The 27,607-nt window shown below is 42.8% G+C and overlaps 1 protein-coding gene across 1 annotated transcript in view; it reads right to left on the minus strand.

Annotated features, from left to right (window-relative positions):
- Positions 1 to 24,667: 24,667 nt before the first annotated feature.
- The window catches only part of DCN (decorin), a 179,704-nt gene continuing 176,764 nt past the window's right edge, over positions 24,668 to 27,607 (minus strand). The window contains exon 8 of the mRNA XM_075344797.1: positions 24,668 to 26,704. Coding sequence (XP_075200912.1) covers positions 26,510 to 26,704 — 195 coding nt within the window. The 3' untranslated portion in view covers positions 24,668 to 26,509. The remainder of the gene's footprint in view (positions 26,705 to 27,607) is intronic.

Consider the following 27,607-nt stretch of genomic DNA (forward strand, 5'->3'; position numbering starts at 1 on the left):
AGGGGAATTTTTTAAAATGATTGCTCTGTGGGGGAACTCGGCCAATCTTGCCTGTGTGGATCACCTCTCAAAACAGGCTCTGTAGGTGCCTTTTATAAAAAATTATTGCTCTGTGAGGAAACTCTTCCAAGCCTCGCATTGGACCGCCATCTCAATACAAAATCTAATGGCAAGCTTTTTAAATGCAACGGGACGGTACTGGAGCTGAAATTTTTGTTCTGTGGGGGAACTGTGAAAACAGACACTGTAATAATCTGATGGGTACTTTCTCTGTGTATAAATGCCATGTAATAACAAATTTTTGGGGTGCAAAGAATGTGGAGAGCATCAAGCAGGGGACATAGCTGAGGTGCTGCTGCTGGTGGTGGAGGTGAAGCTGCTGCTTGGAGAGGAGGTGGTCGATCTGTGCCCAAATGAAACACCTTCCTCTGATGCACACAGGCGACAGGACATTCCTCAACATGCCACAACATCCAGCACCATCATCTGATATGCTCTATATTGGCAGGAGGAAGTGTTTCAACAACATGGTGGAAGGGTTTGTGTCCACATGTTTACACGTACTGAATGATGAGTAGAGTTGAGTGAAGTTCGAGTCGAGCGGTTCGCCAATTTCATGTTTGAGTGATTTTGGGGGGTGTTCGAGTCGTTCGACGAACTCGAACGATTTGCTTAAAGTTCGGCAGTTTGAGTAACGTTTGAGAACGGTTCGATCACCAAAAAGCGTAGCTAGTGACTAGCTGGCTTTTCACTGTAAGGCGGGCTTTGCACGTTGCGACATCGCAAGCCGATGCTGCGATGTCGCACGCGACAGTCCCCGCCCCAGTCGCAGGTACAATATCTTGTGATAGCTGGCGTAGCGAAAATTATCGCTACGCCAGCTTCACATGCACTCACCTGCCCTGCGACCGTCGCTCTGGCCGGCGACTCGCCTCCTTCCTAAGGGGGCGGGTCGTGCGGCGTCATAGCGACGTCACATGGCAGGCGGCCAATAGCGGCGGAGGGGCGGAGATGAGCAGGATGTAAACATCCCGCCCACCTCCTTCCTTCCATAGCTGCCGGCGGCAGGTAAGGTGATTTTCCTCGCTCCTGCGGCTTTACACACAGCGATGTGTGCTGCCACAGGAGCGAGGAACTACATCGTACCTGTCGCGGCACCGGCATTATGGAAATGTCGGAGCCTGCAACGATGATACGATAACGACGCTTTTGCGCTCGTTCATCGTATCATCTAGGATTTACACACTACGACATCGCAAGTGACGCCGGATGTGCGTCACTTTCGATTTGACCCCACCGACATCGCACTTGCGATGTCGTAGTGTGCAAAGCCGCCCTAATAGTGTGAGTCACTGTGAATCATGATATTTTCAAAATTCAGCGTATAGTGTGCGGGGGGAAGGGGTTTAGATCAGTGCTGCTGCTGAGTGCTGAAAGAATGGCGATCGCTATTTTTTTTTTCCTAACTGCGCGTACAGTGGGGCGGGCCAGGTTGTCAGCAAATCACAGACACACACACACAGCAAAGTGAATTTTTCTCAGACAAGCAAGGGCATGTGTCATAGGCTGTGCATGTCTCATGTCCTTGCCTTATAAGACCTGGCCATTTTCTCCATCGCCGCCATCATCTGTCTGCTGTGGGTGGGTGACAGTCACTGCTCCCGCTCCCGCTGCTGCTGCTGCTGTGTGCGCTATAGACATAAAGTGCAATCTACACAGCGCTTTAGGGATTAGGGATTTCTTGTAATTTCAGCCCTTTTCAGGGCTGCATTACAGCCGTTCATAGCCATTGTTGCTAGGCAGGTCTGTGCCAACGCTGTGCAGGGTTTATATTACAGCGTCTGGCTACATCAGCTCAGGCAGTTCCTTGGGGCATTGTTTCATTGGCAGGGATAGAAAGTGAGGCTTCCTTTGCTGACCAGCTATCCACAGCACCTGTGCATTCTACACACCTGTCCATTTTTGCTACACAATTTTAATTGCAAACAGTGCTAACACTTTTAGTGGCATACTAAAATTGTCTGGAATACTAACTTAGTGTTCCTTTGCTGACCAGCTAGCTACGGCACCTGTGCATTCTACACACCTGTCCATTTTTGCTACGCAATTTTAATTGCAAACAGTGCTGACACTTTTAGTGGCATACTAAAATTGTTTGGGATACTAACTTAGTGTTCCTTTGCTGACCAGCAAGCTACAGCACCTGTGCATTCTACACACATTTCCTTTTTTGCTACGATATTTTAAATTGCAAAAAGTACTGCCAGTTTTAGGGCCATAGTTTCATTGTCAGGGAAAGTCAGTGTTGGTTCTTCAGCTGACAATTTTGCTATACCACTTCTGCATTGTACAGCACCTGTCCATTTGTGCTACGCAATCTTAATTGCCAGAAGTGCTGCCATTTTTAGGGGCATACTTTCATTGCCTGGGATACTACGTTAGGGTTCCTCTGCTGACAATTTAGCTATACTACCTCTGTATTTTACAGCACCTGTCCATTTGTGCTATGCAATTTTAATTGCCAAAAGTGCTGCCATTTTTAGGGGCATACTTTCTTTGTCTGGGATACTACATTAGGGTTCCTCTGCTGACAATTTAGCTATACCACCTCTGCATTGTACACCACATCTCCATTTTTGCTACTCTACTTTAAATTGAAAAAAGTGCTGCCAGTTTTAGGGCCATAGTTTCATTGTCAGGGATAGTCAGTGTTGGTTCTTCAGCTGTCTATAAAGCTAGACCACCTCTGCATTGTACACCACCTCTCCATTTTTGCTACAGCATTTTAAGTGTCCAATCTGGTCACAAACAAAATGAGTGGCAAAAGGACAGATGCTGGTGGAAAGGGGAACAGGTGTGTTGGAAAGGGAAAAAAAAGGTTTGTGTCCGTTGGGTAGGTGGTAAAGCTACAGTAACATCTGCTGAAGAAAGGCTATCATCCAGCAAAAGTAAGATGTCTACTACTTTCCGTGGACAATCTGATGTGATCCCTTTTTTACAAAACCGAACAACTCTAACAAAGGTAGATGATGCACAAAAAAAGAACATGCTTGAATGGATCTCAACTGCTCCAACAAGTGGCCTCTCCTCTACCTCAACTTTAACATCCAAAAAACAACAGTCCTCTGAGTTGTCATCCCAATCGCACTTGCTTTCTACCAGCTCTCAAGTCTCCACCTGCCCTGCAGAGTGTGGTGTAACAGAGATGGGTGAGTCTGCAGAGCTGTTCAGTCACACTATAGCCTGGGAATCAGAGGTCTGCTCCCAAGCTACAGTGAGTACAGACCAGGAAATGATCTGCAGTGATGCCCAGAAGCTTTGTGAGTCAGATTCAGGCCCTGATGACCAAGTTTCTGAGCATAATGTAGACCCTCATTCCCAAACTGTAACACCTCTTGGTGGAGACAATGAGGAACATACTGATGATGATGACACTCAGATACCTGATTGGAATGACAACTTAGCTATTCATTCAGGGCAGGAAGAGGTTAGGTCTGAGGGCGAGGGGAGTGCAAACACACAGGCTGATGATGAGGTTGTAGATCCCACTTACTGTCAACCCACAGTCAGGCACTCAAAGGAGATCAGCAGAGGCGGTGGAGGAGGATGCGACTGACGACGAGGTTAGCTTGCGCCTTCCTGGACACAGAGAGGAGTACTGGAAGCACGTCAACAACTGCATCCTCAGCCACAACTCTGCCTCTGAGCACAAGTCGGGGTGGCTCTGCAGGTCACATGGGTTCTAATAGTTGCCTAGGCTGGTCCCTTTTTGACATTGCAAAGGATCACCCAACTCATGTGATCTGTAAGATTTGTCGCCAATCTGTAAGTAGAGGCCAAAACTCACTAGTTTGACTACTTCGTCAATGAACCTTCACATGAATAACAAGCATAAGTCCCCTTCAAGTGCATCCATGCGCTCTTTATCCTCTATGACTGTGGGGACAGCTGTCACACATGCTTTTCGACGCAGACCTTCCACCTCTTTAACCGCAACAGGCAGTTTGATTGGCAGGTCATCAGTTGTTTTGGAAGGGGAAACAGGTGCTGGTGTAGAAGTCTCTCAGACATTGAGAGCACCAACTTTGGATGAAGGCAACATCATGTCTCCGACTGCACTTTCCTCACAGACCAGCAGTTTTCCAAGGACACCCTACTCAACGCCTTCTCCGCACAGCAGCCAGATCTCGGTCCCTCAGATGTGGACAATTAAAAGACCATTTCCTTCAAGCCATGACAAAGCTAAGAGGTTGACTTTCACCCTCTGCAAGCTGTTGGCTACAGAAATGCTGCCTTTCTGCCTGGTGGACACAGAGGATTTTCGAGACCTTATGTCCGTTGCTGTGCCCCAGTACCAGATGCCCAGTCACCACTACTTCTCCAAGAAAGGCGGGCCTGCGCTACACCAGCATGTTGCACACAACATCACCGCTTCCTTGAGAAACTCTGTGTGTGACAGGGTGCATTTAACCACCGATACTTGGACCAGTAAGCATGGACAGGGGCGTTACATGTCGCTGACTGGGCACTGGGTAACTATGGTGAGAGATGGAGAAGGGTCTGCTGTACAGGTTTTGCCGTCCCCACGAGTTGTGCGTCAATCCTCTGTATGTCGAAGTTCCTCCACTGCTTCTGCCTCCTCAACCTCGTCTGGGTCCTCCACCTCCACCCAAAGCTTGTCTGGTCAGGCCACCCGTGTTGTAACTGCGCACAAGGAATCCCGCACACCTCTTTATTATGCTAGCAGCAGAGCTCAACGGCATCAGGTGGTCTTTACGTAGAAATGTCTGGGAAATAAGAGTCAAACAGCTGAGGAATTGTGGTCAGCTCTGGAGACCGAGTTTAGTAAATGGTTGTCTCCACTCAACCTGCAGCCAGGGAAGGCCGTGTGCGTCAATGCTGCAAACCTGGGTGTGGTTCTTCGCCGGGGCAAGGTGACACACAAGCCTTGTATGGCTCACGTGTTGAACCTTGTTGTCCAGCAATTTTTAACCCACTATACCGGCCTAGATGGGCTTCTGCATAGGGCACGGTAACTCTCTGCTCACTTCCGCCATTCAACCAGCGCAGCTGACCAATTTGCATCGCTCTAGATGTCTTTTGGCCTGCCGGTTCACCGCCTGAAATGCGATGTGGCGACATGCTGGAATTCGACTCTCCACATGTTGCAGCAACTGTGGCAGCACTGCCGAGCCATGGTGCAATACGTTATGACGTAAAGCCTGGGCCAACGAGATGCAGAGGTGGGGCAGATCACGCTGATGGAGTGGTCCCAGATCAAGGACCTATGCACCCTTCTGCACAGTTTCGACATGGCGACGAATATGTTTAGCGCTGACAATGCCATTATCAGCATGACAATTCCAGTCATTTACATGCTGGAGCACACGCTAAACACTATTCGGAGTCAGGTGGTGTGACAAGAGGAAGGGGATGAAGTACAGGAGGATTCATATGCGGAAGGAATACCAAGATCTACAAGGTCCAGGCATTCAGCATCACCAAGGCGGCAGGCATGGGATGGTGGGGGAGAGGGATTAACAAGGGCGCATGGTAGCAGACAAACTGTTGAGGAAGGTGCTGAAGCCCTGGAAGAAATGGAGGACGAACTGTCGCTGGGCATGGAAGACTCAGGAGATGAGGGAGACCTTGGTCAAATTTCGGTTGTTCAAGGTTGGGGGGAGATGTCAGAGGAAGGAAGCACGGTTATCACCTCGCCGCCACAAACACAGCGAGGACTTGGTCCGCATGGATGCGCAAGACACAAGAGCGTCTTCTTGCTGCATTATTTACAACATGACCCTCGGATTGTGCGAATTTTAAAATTTTAAGTAATGATGACTACTGGGTTGCCACACTCTTAGATGCCCGGTACAAGTCCAAATTTGGTGAAATAATTCCAGCCACAGAAAGAGACGCACGTATGCAGGAGTATCAGCAGAAGCGGTTATGCAGTCTTAGCTCGGCTTTTCCACCAAACACCAGTGGTGCACAGAGTGAATCTCCCAGGGATGACTTATCTAGTAGGCAAGGGAGGTAACCATCAGCACCTCGACAGATCATAGACTCAACGAAAGTAGGAAAAGATTTTTGGCTATCTCCAAAGGAGGGAATGTTGTGGACATGGTTATGAACTGTTATGGTCAGTATTCAGTATTATATGAGGATATTCAAAAACAGAACTCATAATGGCGTTTGTCTGTACTCAGATACGGGACTTTCTGGTCATAAGTGATTCATGCTGACTTAGCTTAATATAAAATGATGAAACACATATACATACAGTATAGAAAAAACGTTTGGACACACCTTCTCATCTCTAGAACAACTGTTAAGAGGAGACTTTGTTCAGCAGGCCTTCATGGTAAAATAGCTGCTAGGAAACCACTGCTAAGGACAAGCAACAAGCAGAAGAGACTTGTTTGGGCTAAAGAACACAAGGAATGGACATTAGACCAGTGGAAATCTGTGCTTTGGTCTGATGAGTCCAAATTTGAGACCTTTGGATCCAACCACTATGTCTTTGTAGAAAAGGTGAACGGATGGACTCTACATGCCTGGTTCCCACCGTTGAGCATGAAGGAGGAGGTGTGATGGTGTGGGGGGGCTTTGCTGGTGACACTGTTGGGGATTTACTCAAAACTGAAGGCATACAGAACCAGCATGCCTACCATAGCATCTTGCAGCGGCGTGCTATTCCATCCAGTTTGCGTTTAGTTGGACCATTATTTTTCAACAGGAGAATGACCCCAAACACACCTCAAGGCTGTGAAAGGGCTATTTGGCTAAGACGGAGAGTGTTGGGGTGCTACGCCGGATGACCTGGTCTCCACAGTCACCAGACCTGAACCCAAACGAGATGGTTTGGGGTGAGCTGGACCGCAGAGTGAAGGCAAAAGAGACAAGTGCTAAGCATCTCTGGGAACTCATTCAAGACTGTTGGAAAACCATTTCCGGTGACTACCTCTTGAATCTCATCAAGAGAATGCCAAGCGTGTGCAAAGCAGTAATCAAAGCAAAAGGTGGCTACTTTGAAGAACCTAGAATATAAGACATATTTTCTGTTGTTTCACACTTTTTTAAGTATTTCATTCCCCATGTTTTAATTCATAGTTTTGATGCCTTCAATGTGAATCTACAATTCTCAGAGTCCTGAAAATAAAGAAAACTCTTTGAATGAGAAGGTGTGTCCAAACTTTTTGTCTGTACTGTATATATTTCAAATTAAGCTCTTTTTGCCATTTACCCAATAGGAGAAGGGTCACGTATTTTTGCCTCCTAGCCAACTGATTTCTTTAAATGTATCTGAACTTCCATAATTAAACCAGTCATATTTCCTACCCAGATCCGTGGTCATCTCTGATCTGTGTGGACGAATAAGATGCATGCCACTGACAAATGACTCATGATTTGGAATGCAGATGGGTTTAAGACATGGATGCATAACTTTAATTGTATTACCCTAAATTATGCCCCCCCTTAACAACACTAGGTACCCAGTGCCACGGGCACCCAGGCATGCTCAAGCCATCACACAGACTCCACTGTGTTTTATGGAAGATGTGGTATGCATTGGATCATGAGCTCTACCTTGCCTTCACCATACATTTTTCTTTACATCAATCTGGTAGAGGTTGATCTTAGTTTCATCAGTCCAAGGAATGTTCTTCCAGAACTGTGCTGATTTTTATGATTTATTTTTAGAAAAGTCCAATCTAGCCTTCTTATACTTTAGGCTTATGAGTGGCTTGCACTTTGCAGTCAACCCTCTGTATTTTATTTCCTGCAGTCTTCTCTTTATGGTAGATTTGGATATTAATGTACTTACATCCTGGAGAGTGTTGTACGCTTCGTTGGATGTTGGGAAAGGGTTTCTCTTCACCGTGGTAATTATTCTGCGATCACTGTTGTCTTCCGTGGGTGTCCAGTTCTTTTTGCATTGTTGAGGTTAACAATGCTTTCTTTATTTCTCAGGATGGACCAAACGGTTGATTTATCTACTAATATTGTAACAATTTCTCAAATGGCTTTTTTCTGTTTTCGCAGATGAAGGATGGCTTGTGTCACCAGCATGGAGAGCTGCTTTGATCGCATGTTTACTTCTCAGCAAAATTTTAAAAATGCAAGCACCACACCTCAAATCAACTCCAGGCCTTTTATGTGCTTAATTGAGAATGAAATAAGAAATTAATTGCCCACACCGGCCCATGACACAGTCTGAGAGTCAATTGTCCAATTACTTTTTGACCTTTTAAAACCAGAGTGGCACATGTAAAGAAGCTGAAACTCTTAAACTCTTCATCAAATTTTAATGTGGATACCCTCAAATGAAAGCTAAAAGTCAGGTCTTTATGTCCATGTCCATTTTATAACTATAACTTGAATATGTTTCAGTAAACAGGCAAAAAAACCCTAAATTTGTTTCAGTCTTTAAATACACCGTGTGCAGAATTATTAGGCAAGTTGTATTTTAGAGGATTTTTTTATTATTGATCAACAACTATGTTCTTAATCAACCCAAAAGACTCATAAATATCAAAGCTTAATATTTTTGGAAATTGGAGTGTTTTTTTTTAGATTTGGCTATCTTAGGAGGATATCTGTTTGTGCAGGTAGCTATTGCTGTGCAGAAATATTAGGCAACTGAATAAAAACCAAATATATTCCCATCTCACTTCTTTATTTTCATCAGGTAAACCAATATAACTGCACAAAATTTAGAAATAAACATTTCTGACATGCAAAATCAAACCCCCAAAAAATTAGTACCCAATATAGCCACCTTTCTTTATGATGACACTCAACAGCCAACCATGCATAGATTCAGTCAGTTGCTTAATCTGTTTACGATCAACATTGCGCGCAGCAGCCACCACCGCCTCCCAGACACTGTTCCGAGAGGTGTACTGTTTTCCCTCCCTGTAGATCTCACATTTTATGAGGGACCACAGGTTCTCTATGATCAGGTGAACAAGGGGGGGCATGTCATTATTTTTTCATCTTTTAGACCTTTACAGGCCAGCTACGCTGTGGAGTAGTTGCATACATGTGATGGAGCATTGTCCTGCATGAAAATAATGTTTTTCTTGAACGATACCAACTTCTTCCTGTACCACTGCTTGAAGAAGTTGTCTTTCAGAAACTGGCAGTAGGTCTGGGAGTTGAGCGTCACTCCATCCTCAACCAGAAAAGGTCCCACAAGTTCATCTTTGATGACACCAGCCCACACCAGTACCCCACCTCCACCTTGCTGGAGTCTGAGTCGGAGTGGAGCTCTCTGCCCTTTACTGATCCAACCTCTGGCCCATCCATCTGGCCCATCAAGAGTTGCTCTCATTTCATCAGTCCATAAAGCCTTTGAAAAATCAGTCTTAAGATATTTCTTGGCCCAGTCTTGACATTTTATCTTGTGTTTCTTGTTCAAATTCAGATTTTTCTCAATTTATGGACAGTTATTTTGCACCTTTTTTGCCCAACATGCTTCTTGCGACCCTGCTGGCTATTTGCCATGAAACGCTTGATTGTTCGTTGATCACACTTCAAAAGTTTGGCAATTTCAAGACTGCTGCATCCCTCTGCAAGACATCTCACAATTTGGGACTTTTCAGAGCCTATCAAATCTCTCTTCTTACCCATTTTGCCAAAGGAAAGGAAGTTGCCTAATAATTAAGCACACCTTCATATAGGGCAGTGTTTCTCAACTCCAGTCCTCAAGACCCACCAACAGATCATGTTTTCAGGTTTTCCTCAATCAGGTTTTCAGGATTTCCTTAATGTTGCACAGGTGATGGAATTATTCCCTGTGTAACATTGAGGAAAACCTGAAAACATGATCTGTTGGTGGGTCTTGAGGACTGGAGTTGACAAACACTGATATAGGGTGTTGATGTCATTTCACCACACCCCTCCTCATCACAGAGATGCACATCACCTGATTTACTTAATTGGTAGCTGACTCTCAAGCCTATACAGCTTTGAGTAGGACAACATGTATAAAAATTATCGTGATCAAAATACTCATTTGCCTATTAATTCTGCACACATTGTATATATATATATATATATATATATATATATATATATATATATATATATGGACCTAAGTGTAGCTGTAGTATTCAGGCTGCTTGCTGAATACAGCATCGGGGAGGCGCACAAAGGCAAAGGGGCTGGGTCTTGCAGTAGCAAGTCTAGCTGTTGAACAAGCAGCTTGATATCAAATCCAGCTACAGTACAAGCTTCATACTGCAGCAGCTGTATTGTACGCTATTGGTGCTAAAATGTAGGCTTTTTAAGGGGAACTGTGAAAAAGGGCTCTGTAAGGACTATTTATTACCATTGCTGCTTTGTGGTGATCTCTTACAATTTTTCCTGTGTAGGTCAACTGTGAAAACAGGTTCAATAAGGTCTTTTTTAAAATGTTGCTCTGTGAGGGAACTCTACCAGTCTTGGTTTTGTGTGTCAACTCTATAAACAGCCTCTGCAAGGGCCTTTTTTTACTCTTTTGTAGGTTTGCACTTGGGTACATCTTTTTAAACAAATGGAGCACTGGATCCTGAAACAAGGAAAATGCAAAACATTTCTTAAAGCCACTTACACAAGAATATATATAGAATAGCATTCTACTTTACCCAAAATTAAATAAGAATCCAAAATATGAAAGAGGTGAAAATCTTCTTAATAAACTTTTTCTCTGTTTGATTTCTACTTTTATGGTAAAAAATTACTGATCTAAAATATTGATCAAAATATGCCATTGTGAAAGAGGCCTAAAAAATATTTTTCTTATGCAATTTGCCAAGATTCTCCCTTTGCTAATAAGATGTATATTAGATAAAATGTTCTCTTTAAAAACTTAGATGACATAACTATTTTTATTAATATTATGATTAGGAATGAGCAAACCCGAACTGTAAAATTTGGGGTCCGTATTGGACACCAGGTGTCTGGGTCCTGGATCCAAACACAGACTTTTACCTGTATGTCCGGTTCGTGTTTGAGTTCGTCATCTGAATAAAGCTTGTTGAATGGTTGTAGATCAGCCAATTAACAAGCTTTTCTGGTGTGGGCACTTCTGGTCCCATCACAGCCATGTCAAGTATTGGCCAGGGAAATCACTGTAAAAAAAGACGCAAACTGGATAAAGAAGGACATACTTACCAGTCTCCGTGGCACTACTGTAACACAGATTCCGGGTCTGGTCATTACATCTCATGCATATTCACAGTTTCCCAACTCACTATCTGTGACAGTGTCTGTCATTTGCTGCAGTCAGGCTGCCGGCATCTCTGATTGGTTGCCCTCAGATAGGCCGTCTGTCTGCCCTAGCAAAGTGTAAAAATAAATAAATAGAAAATGGCGTAGGGTCCCCCGTATATAGATACACAGCATCAGCACTCATTTGTGCACGATATCTTTGTTGTGTATCAAAATAAGATGGCCCTTATGCAGTTTTTATAATTATTTAAAGAAATTTAAAAAATCATGTGTGGTCCCTCCTAATTTTAATACCCAGCCAAGATAAAGCCAACAGCTGGGAACTGGTTTTCTCAGCCTGGGTATTCTCATGGTTATTTGTTCCTCCCAAGCCTAAAAATAGCAGCTCCCAGCTACCCAGAATAGTTGCATCCATTAGATGCGACAATTCTGGCACTTTACCCGGCTCACCCTGTTGTGACAATCAAGTGAGCTCACTGAGATCAATGAGATCCACTGAAGCAAGTGGTCATACGGTCACAGATAGGGTATTGTTTAAACCTCTAGGTGTGACTGCAGGTAAACGTGACGTCACTGCTCACAACTTTGGCTCAGTCAGTATCTACATGAAGCCGCAGTGAGCGGTCATATTCTCTAATGTGCCCACACACTGCAATTTCAGTATGTAGCAGAGCTGGGATTGTCATGGGACTTCGTATGGATAATGTCAGATCTGCAAGGATGTTTTGGGGTTAATGAAGACGTGAAAGAGGATTTGTATTTTATTTCAAGTAAAGGGTTTTTTTCCTGTGTTTTTGTATTTTTTTATTTCTTTTCACTTACAGGATTAGTAATGGGGGAGTCTCATAGATGACTCCTCCCCTTACTAATCCAGGGATTGATAGCAGCTGTCATTTTTGACAAATCCCAGCTGTCATTAAGCCCTTATATTACCTTGATTGCCACTGCACCAGGGCAATTGGGATGAGCCATGAAAAGCACCAGAATTGGCATATCTAATGTGATGTGCAAATTTTGGCAGCTGCAGTCTGGTATTTTTAGGCTAGGGGATCAATATCCATGGATCCTCCCATCCTGATTCCAGCTCCCACCTGTATGCTTTGCCATGGCTGAATATAAAAAATGAAATGTGGGGGACCCTATGCTTTATTTAAAATATTTTGGTATTCAGCCACGGTAAAGTTCTCAGGTGGGGACTGCAGCTGTTGTTTTACCTTTTGTCTCTCAAAATATGGCGGAAACCTACGGAATTTTTTTTTAATTTATTTATTTCCTTATATACTACATACAGCAAACTGACAGTAATCAATCACAGATGCAGACACAGGATGGGGGGGGGGCGTGTAAAACAGTCTGCAACCAATCACAGACACTTGCACAGTGGGTGAAGGAAGCTGTGAAGATTTATGAACCTTAATTACCATCCTGGAACAGAGTCTGACTGCAGTGTGCTAATCCAGGTAATATGGTATGTATAACTATCCTGCTCCTACCACTTTATAACTTCAATTTGTAGCCCCCTAGAACTTACTAAGGTAATTTTTCTGCCCAGAACTTCTCGTTCCCATTGACTTGTAAGAGGTTTTGTTTTAGTCCATGCTGGTTCAGCGAACCCAAATATACATGGGTCTGCTCTTCACTAATTATGATCTTATTTTAAATTAAACAGAATTGGATTGTCCACTTCACTTCTTGGATTTATTTTTTCAAAACCTTTTTGTGGCGTCAAAACTTTGTCAAAAATTGTTTCTTTTAAAATAAACTGAAGACCAGAGAAAGAGTGCATATTATCCTATGTATACATAGTATCAGATATTGACAATAGGCCAGGTTGTTAGTTGAAGAATCAAAATTAAGATGAAGTTTAGTAAGATGTCAGGGGCTAGGTCATCAGCAATCAATGCATTAAAGCCAAAATTGTGAGATGAGAATGTAATCATATCCTGGATAAAAATCAGTAACAGGAAAATTACATTATTTAAAAAGAATGAAGTCAATGACTAAATGAGGTCAAAAGTCTCTCTGGAAATTTGTTCAGATGCTAGAAACAGTGCTATATAATGCTACAGCTGGTGACACATTGGTGCCAGAAGTGTACTGTAATGGAGCATACTTGGCCAACGGCCAGGTAAGTTTATTATATATGATCTTATAAAGTGTGCAACACCCATATATTTCCAAAATTTCTGGCAAATATAAGTATATATATATATATACTAGAAGGTGGCCCGATTCTACGCATCGGGTATTCTAGAATTTACGTATTGTGTAGTTAATGTATGATTTTTGTTATATATATATATATATATATATATATATATAGATGTTGTTGTGTGTAGTTACGAAGTGTTTGTGTAGGGCGCTGTACATGTTCTGGATGTTTTCTGGGTGTGGCGGGGGGTGAGAGCGGTGTTGTTTGTGTGTTGCGTTGTTTGTGGAGCGTTGTTTGTGGAGCGCTGTGTGTCTGTAGCATTGTGTGTGTGTGTTGCGCGGTTTGTGTGGGTGTGGGGTGTGTGTGTGTGTTTTGGTGGGAGGTATGTTTTGTGCAATGTGTGTGTTGTGCGGCATGTGCGTATATTTGTGTGTGCTGCGGTGTTTGTGTGTTGGGTGTTGTGAGTGTGTGGCGTTGTCTGTGTGTGTGGGTGTCTGTGTAGGGCGGTGTTTGTGGTTTCCAGTGTGTGTGTGGTGTGTTGTGCAGTGCGTGTGTGGCGGTGTGTGTGTGTTTTGGGGGGAGGTGTGCACCCCCCATCGTGCTCCATCCCCCATGCTGCGCACCCCCCATCGTGCTCCATCCCCCATGCTGCGCACCCCCCATCGTGCTCCATCCCCCATGCTGCGCACCCCCCATCGTGCTCCATCCCCCATGCTGTGCACCCCCCATCGTGCTCTATCCCCCATGCTGCGCACCCCCCATCGTGTTCCATCCCCCATGCTGCGCACCCCCCATCGTGCTCCATCCCCCATGCTGCGCACTCCCCATTGTGCTCCATCCCCCATGCTGCGCACTCCCCATCATGCTCCATCCCTCATGTTGCGCATTCCCCATCGTGCTCCATCACCCATGCTGCGCACTCCCAAACGTGCTCCATCCCCATGCTGCGCACTCCCCATTGTGCTCCATCCCCATGCTGTGCAGTCCCCATCGTGCTCAATCCCCCATGCTGCGCACTCCCCATCGTGCTCCATCCCCCATGCTGCGCACTCCCAAATGTGCTCCATCCCCCATGCTGCGCACTCCCAAACGTGCTCCATCCCCCATGCTGCGCATTCCCCATCGTGCTCCATCCCCTATGCTGCGCACTCCCCATCGTGCTCCATCCGCCATGCTGCGCACTCCCCATCAAGCTCCATCCCCCATGCTGCGCACCCCCCATCGTGCTCCATCCCCCATGCTGCGCACTCCCCATCGTGCTCCATCCCCCATGCTGTGCACCCCCCATCGTGCTCCATCCCCCATGCTGTGCACCCCCCATCATGCTCCACAGTCACACATCAGACAGGATACACACACACATCTGATTGCATACACTCACACCCCACTTCTGCCTGTGCCCTCCGGTGGGCGGTCCCAGCAGCTGTGCTGCACGCCGTGCTCCTCTACCTTCTACTGACATGCACACATCCTATCGCATACACACACTCATCCTATCGCACACACGCACACATCCGATCGCATACACGCACGCACACACTGACGATATCGCACATACGCGCTCACACACTCACAACATCCGGAGATACCACATGCTTCTGGCCATGTGATCCTCCGGCAGGTCCTGGAAGGTCACTGCATGCACAGGATCGCCGCCGAGAAGCAAGCGATATCACGGGATGTTGTGAGTGTGTTGATGCGATCTGATGTGTGTGTGAGGTGTGTGAGAGTGAGTGTGATCTGATGTGATTGTGTGTGTGTCTGTTCTTATGTGTGTGCATGTGTGTGTGTTCCACCGCTGCAGGACCTTGATGCACTCACCTGGGAGCCGGTGTACGCTGGTAACCATGCTACACAATATTACATTGTTACCAGCGTACCCCGCCCCCCGCTCGCACGGGAGCCCACACCAGCGTACGCCGTCAACCCCAGCAATGCGAGAGTATGTGTTGGCTGGGTTGGCGGCATACGCTGATGTGGGCTCCCGGGGGTACAGCACTCACGGCGGCATACGCTGATGTGGTCTCCCGGGGGTACAGCACTCACCTGGGAGTCGGGGCTCCGTGTCGCTTCAGGGAATGCGTGCAGGGGGCGGGGCCAGAGCGAGCATGCAATGCGTGAGGGAGGCGGGGCGTAGCCGAGTTGCTAATGTGTTCAGGGTGCCAGGGCGACCGGCCAATCCATGCGGGGAGCGGAGCCGGGGCGAGGCGAACGGCCAATCCGTGTGGGGGGAGCGGAGCCGAGGCGAGGCGAGCGGCCAATCCGCTGTTTGTCACCGTAAGGACACAATTTTGGAGCAAGACAGACAGACAGAATAAGGCAATTATATATATATATAGATATATATATATATATATAGATGGATCAGAAATATGACTGTTGCATGTATAATATACATTTTTAAAATATAGCACTTGCCAATTACTTTATGAATTAGTTCTAGATTATTCATTGTTCAAAGAATACAATGCAATAAAATAGTATACAATCAACTACTATCCAATATATACAGCCTACGTTAAAGGGAATCTGTCAGTAGGAACAACCCTCATAAGCCAGCTATATATGCATGGAGGTCATAGGAAGCTGAACAACATGATATCTTGATATCTGCAATACAATATTTTATTCCAGAGAAATCTACAGTTTCCTAATATGTAGATGAGCTCTTCCAGGCTATGGGGTGGATGCTGCCTAGAAGATAACTCCGCCTTCAGAGTTTATTTTAAATAAAAGTGGGAGTTACTAGTGTGAGACATGTAACTAACTCAGAACAGGAAAATTGAAATTTGGCTTCTTGAAAACACCTTTTTTGTAGCTCTCACAGCTCTGGTGTATTGCAGCAATATTGCAACACTGTCTACCTGTGAGATGGAGTTTAAAATACTGAGAGGAACCTGCAGATGTGTCAGTTATAATCTCACACAGCTCTCCAGTGAGATCAGGAGAGCAGAGATCAGCCATCACATATCACTTTGGTAAGGCCCCTTTATATTAAAAATAAATTCTGGAGGTGGAGTTATCTTCCTTGGCTGGCTGTTTGGAATCTTCTTGCTGAAATGGCCACCCTCGTTTTATCTTTGTCATACTGTTAGATGGTAGCAAATGTTACCAAGAATATCTGGGTATATTTGCCCATTTATCCTCCCTTCATTTATATGAAGTTTGCAAATACCATATGGTAAAAAACATGCACATAACTCATGGCACATCTAGATTTCTCTTGAGTGCACTGGTAGGATCCAAAGCCGTAACAAAAAGTAGTTAACCATGCACTCCAATTTTGCTTTAATGAAGACAATTTTATTTTTCAAAAATTGAAAACTGCCTGGATTACTGGTGGTAGTGTGCTGAGTGGTGCACTCCCTGAAAGCGGTGGACATCCCTCAGCACATTAAAGCTAATCCAAACAGTTTGCACCATCCAGCATGTGAACTGAGGAGGGTCTTATCAACTGAAACGTCTTCACACTCTGGATTGCACCAATTTTTAAAAAATAAAATTTTATTCATTAAAGCAAATTTGGAGTGCATGGTTAACTACATATGCTTAAAAACAGTCACATACCACACTAGATATTCCCACGTCCAAACTTCACTGATAGTATGATATTTTTAGAGTGATATGCTGTGCCTTTTGGCCTCCAAACATGGTATGGATTATGGCATCTAAACTATAATTGGACCTGACCGGACTATATATTCACAGTATTTCATAGGCTTGTCAAAATGTTGTTAGTAACCATGTGGTCCTTGGATCTTGTTCAACTCTTCTGATATTTTCACTCACTGTCTGAAATTTTGCAGGGAGCACCTGGTGGTGCCAGTTTATGGTGAAGTTATGTTCTTTCCTCTTCTGGATTATTGAGATGAGTTTCCCTGTAGTCACAGATGGTGTACCAAGGGACCCTCCTGCTGTGACGGCAGGTAAACTCAGTGACGTGACTGCTCACAGCTGCAGCTCAGTCAGTATCTGCCTGATGCCGCAGCTGACAGTCATGATCTCTAATGTATCCACACGCTGCAACTTCAGTATGTAGCAGAGCTGGGATCATCATAGGACTTTGTATATTTGTATAGATTATGTCTGATCTCCAAGGGTGTATTTGCGATTAACAAAGGGGTGAAAGTGGATTTGTACTTTATTTCAAATCAAGAATTTTTCAGTGTGTTTTATTTCTTTTCACTTACAGGATTAGTAATGGGGGGTCTCATATACCCCTCTCCTTTACTAATCTAGAGCTTAATGGCAGCTGACAAATCACAGCTGTCATTAACCCTTGTATTACCCTGATTACTATCGCACCAGAGCAATTAGGATGAGCTGGGTATAGCACCAGAATTGTCACACCTGATGGATGTGATAATTCTGGGCAGGTCTGGGATGGTATTTTTAGGCTGGGAGCGTAAATATTCATGGCTCCTCCCATCCTGATAATACCAGCCGCCACCTGTCTGCTTTACCTTTGCTGGATATCAAACATTTTGATATCCAGCTCTGGTAGAGCTCATAGGTGGGGGCTGCAGCCTGCAGCTGCTGTTTTACCTAAACTGGTTATCAAAATAGGGCAGTAGCCCACATAATTTTTTTTAATTATTACTTATTTCTCTTATTACACTACTTTGCAGCAAACTGACTGTAACCAATCACAGACGCGTACACAGTGTGAGGGGCGTGTATAGCAGTCTGCAACCAATCACAGACACTGACCCAGAGGGTGGGCATGTGAAGCAGTGAATTTTGATGGACCTTAATAAGTGAGCCCAAATCAGAGTATGACTGCAACGTGATTCTCCTGAAAATATGGGAAAACATGGTATGTATAACTATGCTGTTCTTACTATCATTTAACTTTTATTTGCAGCCTTTAGCACTTATTACAGACATTTTACAGCCCCAAACCTTTTGTCCCCATTGCATTGTATGGAGTTTGTTGTTCGGGGTCACGTTTGGCATCAAGTTTGCTGGCCGAATCTGATTTTTCGTTTAATCCGTGCTGATTCAGAGAACTCAAATATTCACAGATCCCGCTCATCACTATTCCAATACTGTCTGTGAAATTATTATTGCCAAACACACCACACAGACATATCTGGACAAAAATCTAAGGCCATGTGCGCACTAGAAAGTGACTATTAAGAAAAAAACAGACCCTCTGAAAGAATCCCTCACCCGCGGTAAAAAAACGCACCAAAAATGCAACGAAATCTGCATGCGGTTTTACCGCTGTTTACCGCAGTTTGCCACAGATTTTGTGCAGATTTGCCACAGATTTAGCGCAAGTTGGTCACCACGGATTATTACCATTATACATGGCAAAACCACAGGTACCTGCGTGAAAAAGTGGCATTCTCATACATTCCACAGCAGAAAATCCGCAAGTAAATCCGCGGGTATAAAAAAACGCATTGTGCACACAGCATTTTTTAAAACCCATTGGATTTGCAGGGGAATGACTGCAGCAATGTTAGACACATTTTCTGTAGCAAATCTGCGGCAAAATCCGTGGAAAATCTGCAGCATGCGCATATAGCCTCAAGTAACAGTGAAATGCTGCTTTATTTTTCCATATAATTTGAAAGCATATGCATTAATCGTACTGTTATTGGTATGGTTTAAATAAGTTTAAAGGGTGCTTTACATGCTGCGATATCGCTTAGGAGATATCGTCGGGGTCACGGTGGTTGTGACGCACATCCGACCTCGTTAGCGAGTCAGCGTGTGACTCCTCTGAGCGACCGTAAGCGATCGCAAAAGAGGGAAAGATCGGTGGTCATGGAGAGGTCGTTCTAAAACAAAATATCTTTTTCTGCTCAGTAGCGATGTGGTTCGTCGTTTTTGCGGCACCAGACATCGCTGTGTGTGACACCGCAGGAGCGACAACCATCTCCTTACCTCCGTCCACCGGAAAAGGAGGAAGGAAGGAGGTGGGCGGCATGTTTCGGCCGCTCATCTCCTCCCCTCCTTTTCTATTGGGCGGCGGTTTAGTGACGCTGCTGTGACGTCGCTGGGACACTGAACGAACTGCCCCCTTAGAAAGGAGGCGGTTCACCGGTCACAGTGACGTTGCAGAGCAGGTATGTGCGTGTGACGCTGCCGTAGCGATAATGTTCGCTACGGCAGCGATCACCACATATCGGCCGTACGACGGGGGCAGGTGCTATCGCGCTCGACATTGCCAACAAATGCTAGCGATGTCGCAGCGTGTACAGTACCCCTTAGTCCTGAAATGGTACATTTTCACTTTGATTGCACCCATATTATGTTTTACCTTGAACACTGTTTAGGAAATATTAGCACTACATAACTAATAGTAATAAAATTAGGGGCACAATACAATAATAAAATTAGGGAGACAATACAATAGGTCAGGCAGTGAATACAGGTTGTGCTACAGTTTGGTGGAGATTCCTAAGCACAAGAACATGTGTTAAAAGAAATCAAAGGATTTGCTATAAACTCACTTGTTCAGTTTTTAAGGTTATGTTTATGACTGATTGAGTCGTGGAAGGTAAGTAGTGAGATTTTCCATTCAAAAGGGAGAGACATAAAACCTGGATACAAATTTTGGAAACTGTATGTGTAACTAAGAGGAGAGCGTTGTTGCCAGAACACATTATAAGCTAGGTTCCTTCCTTTTATTTTTTTTCACTAATCAGGACATACATTAAATATAATCAATCATCAGAAAATTATATATTGCGGAAATTCATTTTCATAGTTTATGTATTTTTATTTTTGACAATTTTTTTTATATTACAACCTGTATAAAAAAAAGTATTAAAAATATAGCAATGTTCACACTTACCTTTGGGCAGTTTTTAAGGGGCATATAAACTGAAAGATAATTGTAAACACGACTTGTTAAAAGTGTTTGTTTCATGATTATCTTGCAGTGTAAACACACTGATGATCACATGAATGAGCTAAACACTCATTCAAAGAGTTAAATGATCTTTTGTGCAGCACAAAAAAAAATTATCATTCTCGGCGGTGCCTCATCCTGTGTAAGCAGGACTTAAACCACCTAGATCCATGTTATCTAGTATAGATCGCACAGTGTGTACCATTTACTTTTATCTGCCTGGGAAAACGGGTATTTGAAAGTTTAACCCCTTCACGACGGGGCCAATTTCCATTTTCATGCTTTTGTTTTTTCCTCTTCTTCCCAGAGCCATAACTTTTTTTTCTTCGGTACATATTATTATTATTTATTATTATAGCGCCATTTATTCCATGGCGCTTTACAAGTGAAAGAGGGTATATGTACAACAATCATTAACAGTACAAAACACACTGGTATACGAGGAGAGAGGACCCTGCCCGCGAGGGCTCACAGTCTACAGGTATAGAAATATCTTATCTTTTTGAGGGACAAGCTGTCTATTCCTCAGTATTCAGTGTCTATTCATGGCATGCAGGAGAACAGTGATGTCACCAACGGGGTGGCGCTAGTCTCCTGCATGTCGGGCATAGACACCACTGTGTTATCAGCAGATTATTACTGATCTGACTGAGCTCATAACAGAGCAGGTGCTGTGCAGACTGCACAAGGCGCAGCGCAAGGAGGGGTAGAATTGGGACAGAGAAGGCCACAGACTCTGCCCCCTTATGATGCTTCGTCCCAAACTAATCATCATCAGGGAGGAAATAGAAAAAAAATAGAATAGTAGTTAGATGGTATAGTTAGTAGGGTATTTTTAATACAAGTATATTAGAGAAAAACTTAGATTATAGCATCAAATAGATAGGAATGTAAAATTAAATCTACTTTTGCCTTTGGACCACCACTTTAAGTAACGGCCTTTTATAGTCAACTGTCTGTTGGACACCTGTTTAATGAATAATTATACTGGTTAAATTCTTGTAAATTACAATTGTAGTATAAACTTCAGATTTGCTCTGAAGACTTTCATTGGGGTGTACTCATTTTTGTAACATGGTCTTGAATAAATTTGATAGGAAAATTACTTTTTTGGGGTGTGCAAAATAACAAATCTTGTTAGTTATCAATACTGTATACACGTAGGAGTATTTTATAGTATGGTACTTCATAGAAAATGTTGATTTTGAAAGGAAATATAAGGTTTTCTAACAAATCTTTGGGGTTTTTCTCAGTTATGTGGGGCACGGTATATGGTATACTTTGGAAAATGAACATTGCTTGCTATTAGAGTCGAAATTCAAAAGATTCCTTTGAACACCTATTTCATATATTGTAATTTATTTTTAAAAAAACCCTCACATTTAAAATATACAGTATATTGGTATCCATACTGTTTTTAATGCACTTGCCAGATTTGTGAGATTTGGTATTTGTTTTAATATTTTTTTTTATTGTAAAATGCAAAAACCTTTCAGTTTAGCAATAATGTTATTTGGTCACATCAGATTCAAACAAAATTACATTATATTGGGTGTACTTTTATATCGACAGACATAATATTATGAATGAAAATATTATTTATTAACCCTTTAGGATGCAAGCTATTTAGGGCATTGACGTTAGAGTTTGTTTTCATTTCATCACTATTGTCTCACCAATTTATTGAAACTGGCATTTCTTAATGATGGAACATTTATGTAAGAACCACCAAATTTTTAAAAGGGTGTGTGCCTTTAATGTATGATGCTTCCCCCTGAAACTACTCTAGTCAGCAGCTGGCATATATTTCTGGCATAAATTATGATGAATGTGTCAGGTAGGCTTTGTCACACCTCGTTTTGTCCCAGCTTTTCCCACTTTGACTAAGTTGGCAGTTCTGGAATAAGAATAGTAAAACACTTTTTTTTTTGGACTTGAGCAAAGATTTTACAACAGTTAAAAACATTTTTCTCCAAAATTCTGGTGGAAACTATGTCATGAAATCAAGGCCTTTTTCTTATAGTCAGAGCTTTATCATTCTTCAGTTGACACGGCCATATGAGGCTTATTTTATAATGTTGAGTCAGTTATGATATGTTACATACCGTGTTTAATCCAATGATGCCTGCATCCGCTGATTGTCATCGTACTAATGATTCCAGGAGTGTAGTTGGTGGGGCTGATGTACGTGCTGTGTGACATTTACATCACCTATTCCTGAAGTTAAGAACAGAGCAACCTCTTCTGCTAACAGCCCCACCAATGCCAGTACTCCCGCTGAGTCGTGAGCTCATAATTTTGTATTGTAATAAGGTCCTGCTAGCCGGCCAATACTGGAAACAGTGAGCCATAGCAAATATCAAATATTGTTACCTGGTCAAAAGCGATGTATGACCCTCTATTTAATATCCTTTGTGTACCATACGACTGCCAGTTGTAAGTATTCATATTCACTCTGGTCTACTATATCTGTTGCCTGAAATTTAAACTTGACCCGTTTTGTATTACTATTCTTGTTTCACCCTCGGATAGTTACATTTTGCTAACCCTGATCAGAAAACACGTTAACATTCTGCTGATAGCTGGCACTTTGTATTAATGTATAGCCAGCAGACTATTGCTTATCTGTATTGTATCTTTTTTCTTCTGTAGGCCTGGATTTTGTCCTTATCTGAGGATCATTACCCAGTGATCCATTGTCTTAGGAATAGGGAAAGATAGGGCTAGCCGCTGTGCAATGAGGGCACCACACGTTGATACTTAGGGTGCTTAACCTCCGTTGTCAGCTAGGAGTGAGTCTCCTATGGTATAGCCGTTGCACCTGTGTGATTTTGGAGTCACGTACTTGCCTTCATATGTCATAATATCAGTTTCATGATTTATATTATTGTATTCTGTGTGTCCAAGGGTATGTTCTGCACTTCCCTTGTTTTATGATTCTTTAATAAAGTTATATTGTATAAATATGGTGTATTTTTGACATTTTAACCCTGGTTAGACTTAAACTTTTGCTTGCCTTATGATTTTGCTTCTGATTCTGTCCTTCTGGTTTTGACCCAGATTATCCTCTTGATCACATCCTTTTTTCTGATACTATACTTGCCTTAGAACTCAGCTGTCATTCAAACTCGTTTTTCTTCTATGAGTTCTAGTTGTGTTTTTCCCTACTACCTAATATATCGTAGTCTATGGAGCTGCTCACATGTATTTTTTGCTTCGACTAAACGGTCCAGACAAAATCTTGGAGACGTACAAGTTTAATCTGTATCTTAGATCAAACACTACAATACATGTCTATGGGTCTGTGTGCTGCCCATTTTTAATGGACTGTTTATTAGGAAAAGCTTAAGAAATATCAATCAGTCTTTTTTTCATCTGAGAAATACTGATGGACTCTGGTCAGTTTTTACCATCAGAGTTTGATCAAACTCTGATTAAATTTTGATCAAAAACATTTTTTGTGAAAAAGAAAAACCATTAACATCTGAATGAGCCCTTAGACCATCTGGTTCCTATTGGCTAATGATTCATTTGCTGCCAATACTCTCCATTGGCCAACAACCACTCCGTGGCCATCAAACCAGAGCCTTTGGGGTAAATGCCAGATCATCATATAGGAATGAATGGTTGAAAACTGAAACATTCCCTTGAACTTGTTAAACAGAGTCAGTAGCACAAAGACATTCTGTGAAACCTTCCCATATATAGACCATAACAGATAAGGGTGCTTTACACGCTGTGTCATCGCTAACGATATATCGTCGGGATCACATCGTTAGTGACACACATCCGGCGCCATTAGCGACATCGCTGCGTGTGACACCAATGAGCGACGATCAACGAGTGCAAAACATGAAAAATCGTTGCTCGTTGACACGTCGTTCATTTCCTTAATATCATTGCTGCTGCAGGTATGTTGTTGTTCGTTGTTCCTGCGGCAGCACAGATCGCTACGTGTGACACCGAAGGAACGACAAACATCTCCTTACCTGCGTTCACCGGCAATGAGGAAGGCAGGAGGTGGGCGGCATGTTCCGACCGCTCATCTCCGCCCCTCCTCTGCCATCAGCTGCGTGTGATGTCGCTGTGACGCCACACGAACCGCCCCCTTAGAAAGGAGGCGGATCGCCGGCCAGAGTGACGTCGCAGGGAAGGTAAGTCCGTGTGACAGGTGTTAGCTATGTTGTGCGCCACAGGCAGCAATTTGCTTGTGTCGCACAACTGAAGGGGGCGGGTACGCTCACTAGCGATATCGGTACTGATATTACAGCCATGTAAAGTACCCTATAGTAAGCATATATTGTGCTGAAATATTTTCTTCCATGTTTAACAGGATATGATACAGTGGATAGTTAAAGTTATGTGTAGTATATAACATATAAAATGCTTAATAATATGCATAAAGTGTATAAAAATAAGACATCACACATGAGTTATAAAATTCAACAAAATTCAGCTATCTGGCATTTTAATGCACTTTACAAATAATTCCATATTTGAACCAAACATGTTTCAGTCAAAATATAGTATGTACTGTAGCTCACATATGTCTAACAGACGAGTGTATCTGCAATTTATTGTAACTTCATAAAACATTAATAAACACTTCAAACCAGTAAAACATCCAGGCAGTCCAAGTATTACGGCAAGTATGCAGTTCTATGATCCCCCATCCATGCATACCATGTGGTGCTTCAAAACAGATGTCAGCGGTCCAGCAACAGTGTTGACTTTCCATAGTAAGATTAGTTCTGATACATACTGCACTCCTTTAAAGTTTTAACTGAGAAGCCAACTAGATGCCTAATAAACTAAGGTATTTAAGTGAGAACAACAAATAGCAAGCTTATATGCTCAGTACACTATAGAAAGGTACCTTCAACGTCTGCATTGGAAAATAAACTGATCGTTTGGTTCTGATATTACAGATACATAAGGGATATATGCATGAATAGGATATCAGTGGCTTTGTGTTGCATTTTATATACTGATTTAAAAACTAGGACAATACAACATTAATAAGACATAAACGGTAGGAGATAAGAGGTGGCATATGGACAATTCCTAAGGGTTGTGTTGACCATTTTACTCAGTGGCAATATGCTAAGAGATAACATTCCAGCCTTTTCCTAAAGGGAACATGTCACCAGGACAGTTACTTTGCATTTATTATATCTATAAAATGCCTAAAAAAATAAAGAATTAGTGAGTGCAAATGCATATACTAAATAGCCTCCTAAATGCTGGTATTTCTTGGAAATAGCTTACATACATTCCTCTCCCATCTACAAGTCCTCTACAATATTAAGAAGAGCTACAAGCGTTCTCATTGCACTTTTTCTCCGCTGCCCTGCTCTGAAGACTGGGCTCACTTCTTCTATCCCTGTTTAGCACCTGCACTTACAAGTTCAATATAGGTCAACATATTCTAACAGATTGTAATTACACTTATGTTTACAGGAAAGAAATGTGGTAAAAAAATCTATTCAATTTGCTCTTCTTAAAGGGATTGTTCTCTACTAGGACAACCCCTTCTGATTCCCTCTGGCAAAATAATAAAGCCTATATTCCCCTGTCATACCGGCACCCTTGCAGCAGTATCAGAGATCGCTGTGTTGGGGCTCATGTGTGGTTGTGACGTCACATGAGCCTCACGTCAAATCAGGACCGGCTTCTGTCTCCCCGCCTTCGAACCAAATGAGTTAATCAATAGGAAGTGACGGCTCACTTCCTTTTGATTGTTCATTTGGTCCAAAGGTGGGGAGAAGGAAGGTGGCACTGATTGGATTCAGGGCTTACATGATGTCACAACAACACGTGATCCCCAGCACTACGATCTCAAATATTGCTGGAAACACACCGTTATGGGAGGTGAGTATCGGTTCTATTATTTTACCGTGCGGAAACATGTGGAATCAGAAGGAGTTGTCCTAGTAGTGGACAACCCCTTTAAGCAAAAATGTCACCAGCACATACATATTCCTCAGTATAACATACTAAGTTAGCAAACTGCTAATACATCCCAAAAGCACAATCCTTATGTTTCATGGAAAGTAGACTACATTCATGATAATACATGATATACATCACCAGCAACCCTCTTTAGATTGGAGAAGCCACATTTTCATGAACTATAGGCACAAATCATTATTTGGGACAAATTCCAGTATTTGCATTTTTCTAGTTGTTAAGGCTTTGAAAACAAAATAAAATAAAAAAAAAAAACTAAAAGGAAAAAACAAAGACTTTATTTTACAAAACAAGGGATTGCATGTTTACTTGTAGTTTCCAATCTGAATAGCAGAGCGTTCATAAACACATCTGAATGTGGCTGGTTGGATTTCCCAGTACTGCACAGGATTGCTGAACAGGCTGATTCCCGTGTATGAAGCCTTCTTTGTGTTGTATCCAATAGGACAAAAGTCATTTGTTGAAACAGCAGCAATTTTGTTATTGTGAAGATAGATAACCTGTAAAGTACCATTACAGCAAGTGTTAGTAGAGGTAATTGTATAGAGGATTAAGGAGAATTATTGCAAAACGTCACAAAAATCAACTATTCAATGCTAATCATGGCCATCGAAAAAGGACAATATTAAAAAGAAATGAAAGAATTAACTTGTATAGTAAATTATGTATATGGGGTATATTTGAAGATACAAAAGGGCAGCTATAGGGCCATGAAAATCCCCACAGTTGTCTTTAGAGCCCTATAGACCTCCTATTGTGCTTGCCTATAGTGCACGAGCTGAGTAGCTGAGCAGTCGGAATCCAGTTTCCAGGCTACAGGGAAGGGACACAGAATCTGATTAGTTTCCTTCACTTTAGGGACTTGTTCACCATATTTTTGGTCCGAGTACTGTCCGCAAAAAACACAGTACTTGCACAGCATTAGGACCAATCTTGTTCAATAAGGCGCTAGAGTTGAGCAATTTTTTTCACTGACCAAACCATTGTGTGAAAAAAATCATAGCATGAACTAGTTTCTTCTGTTATTCGCCAATTCAAGTCTATCAGTACACAAAAAAAATTGTATTCTTACATTTATATTGCAATTCTGTAACATAGGTAACTGTAAATGGGTTTGCAAATGATTAATAACTGCTACTGTAAAAAAAAAAACATAACAAGGGAGAAAAAAAAATCGGGTTTTCTAGAGGAAACTCGGAAGACTTTTTATATGGTTGTGTAAACCTGGCCTAAAGGCCACTTTACACGCTGCGATATACAGTGCATACAAGTAGTATTCAACCCCTTGCAGATTTAGCAGGTTTACACATTCGGAATTAACTTGGCATTGTGACATTTGGACTGTAGATCAGCCTGGAAGTGTGAAATGCACTACAGCAAAAAAGAATGTTATTTTTTTTTTT

This window comes from Anomaloglossus baeobatrachus, chromosome 4 (assembly GCF_048569485.1).
Source record: "Anomaloglossus baeobatrachus isolate aAnoBae1 chromosome 4, aAnoBae1.hap1, whole genome shotgun sequence".
NCBI lineage: Eukaryota > Metazoa > Chordata > Amphibia > Anura > Aromobatidae > Anomaloglossus > Anomaloglossus baeobatrachus.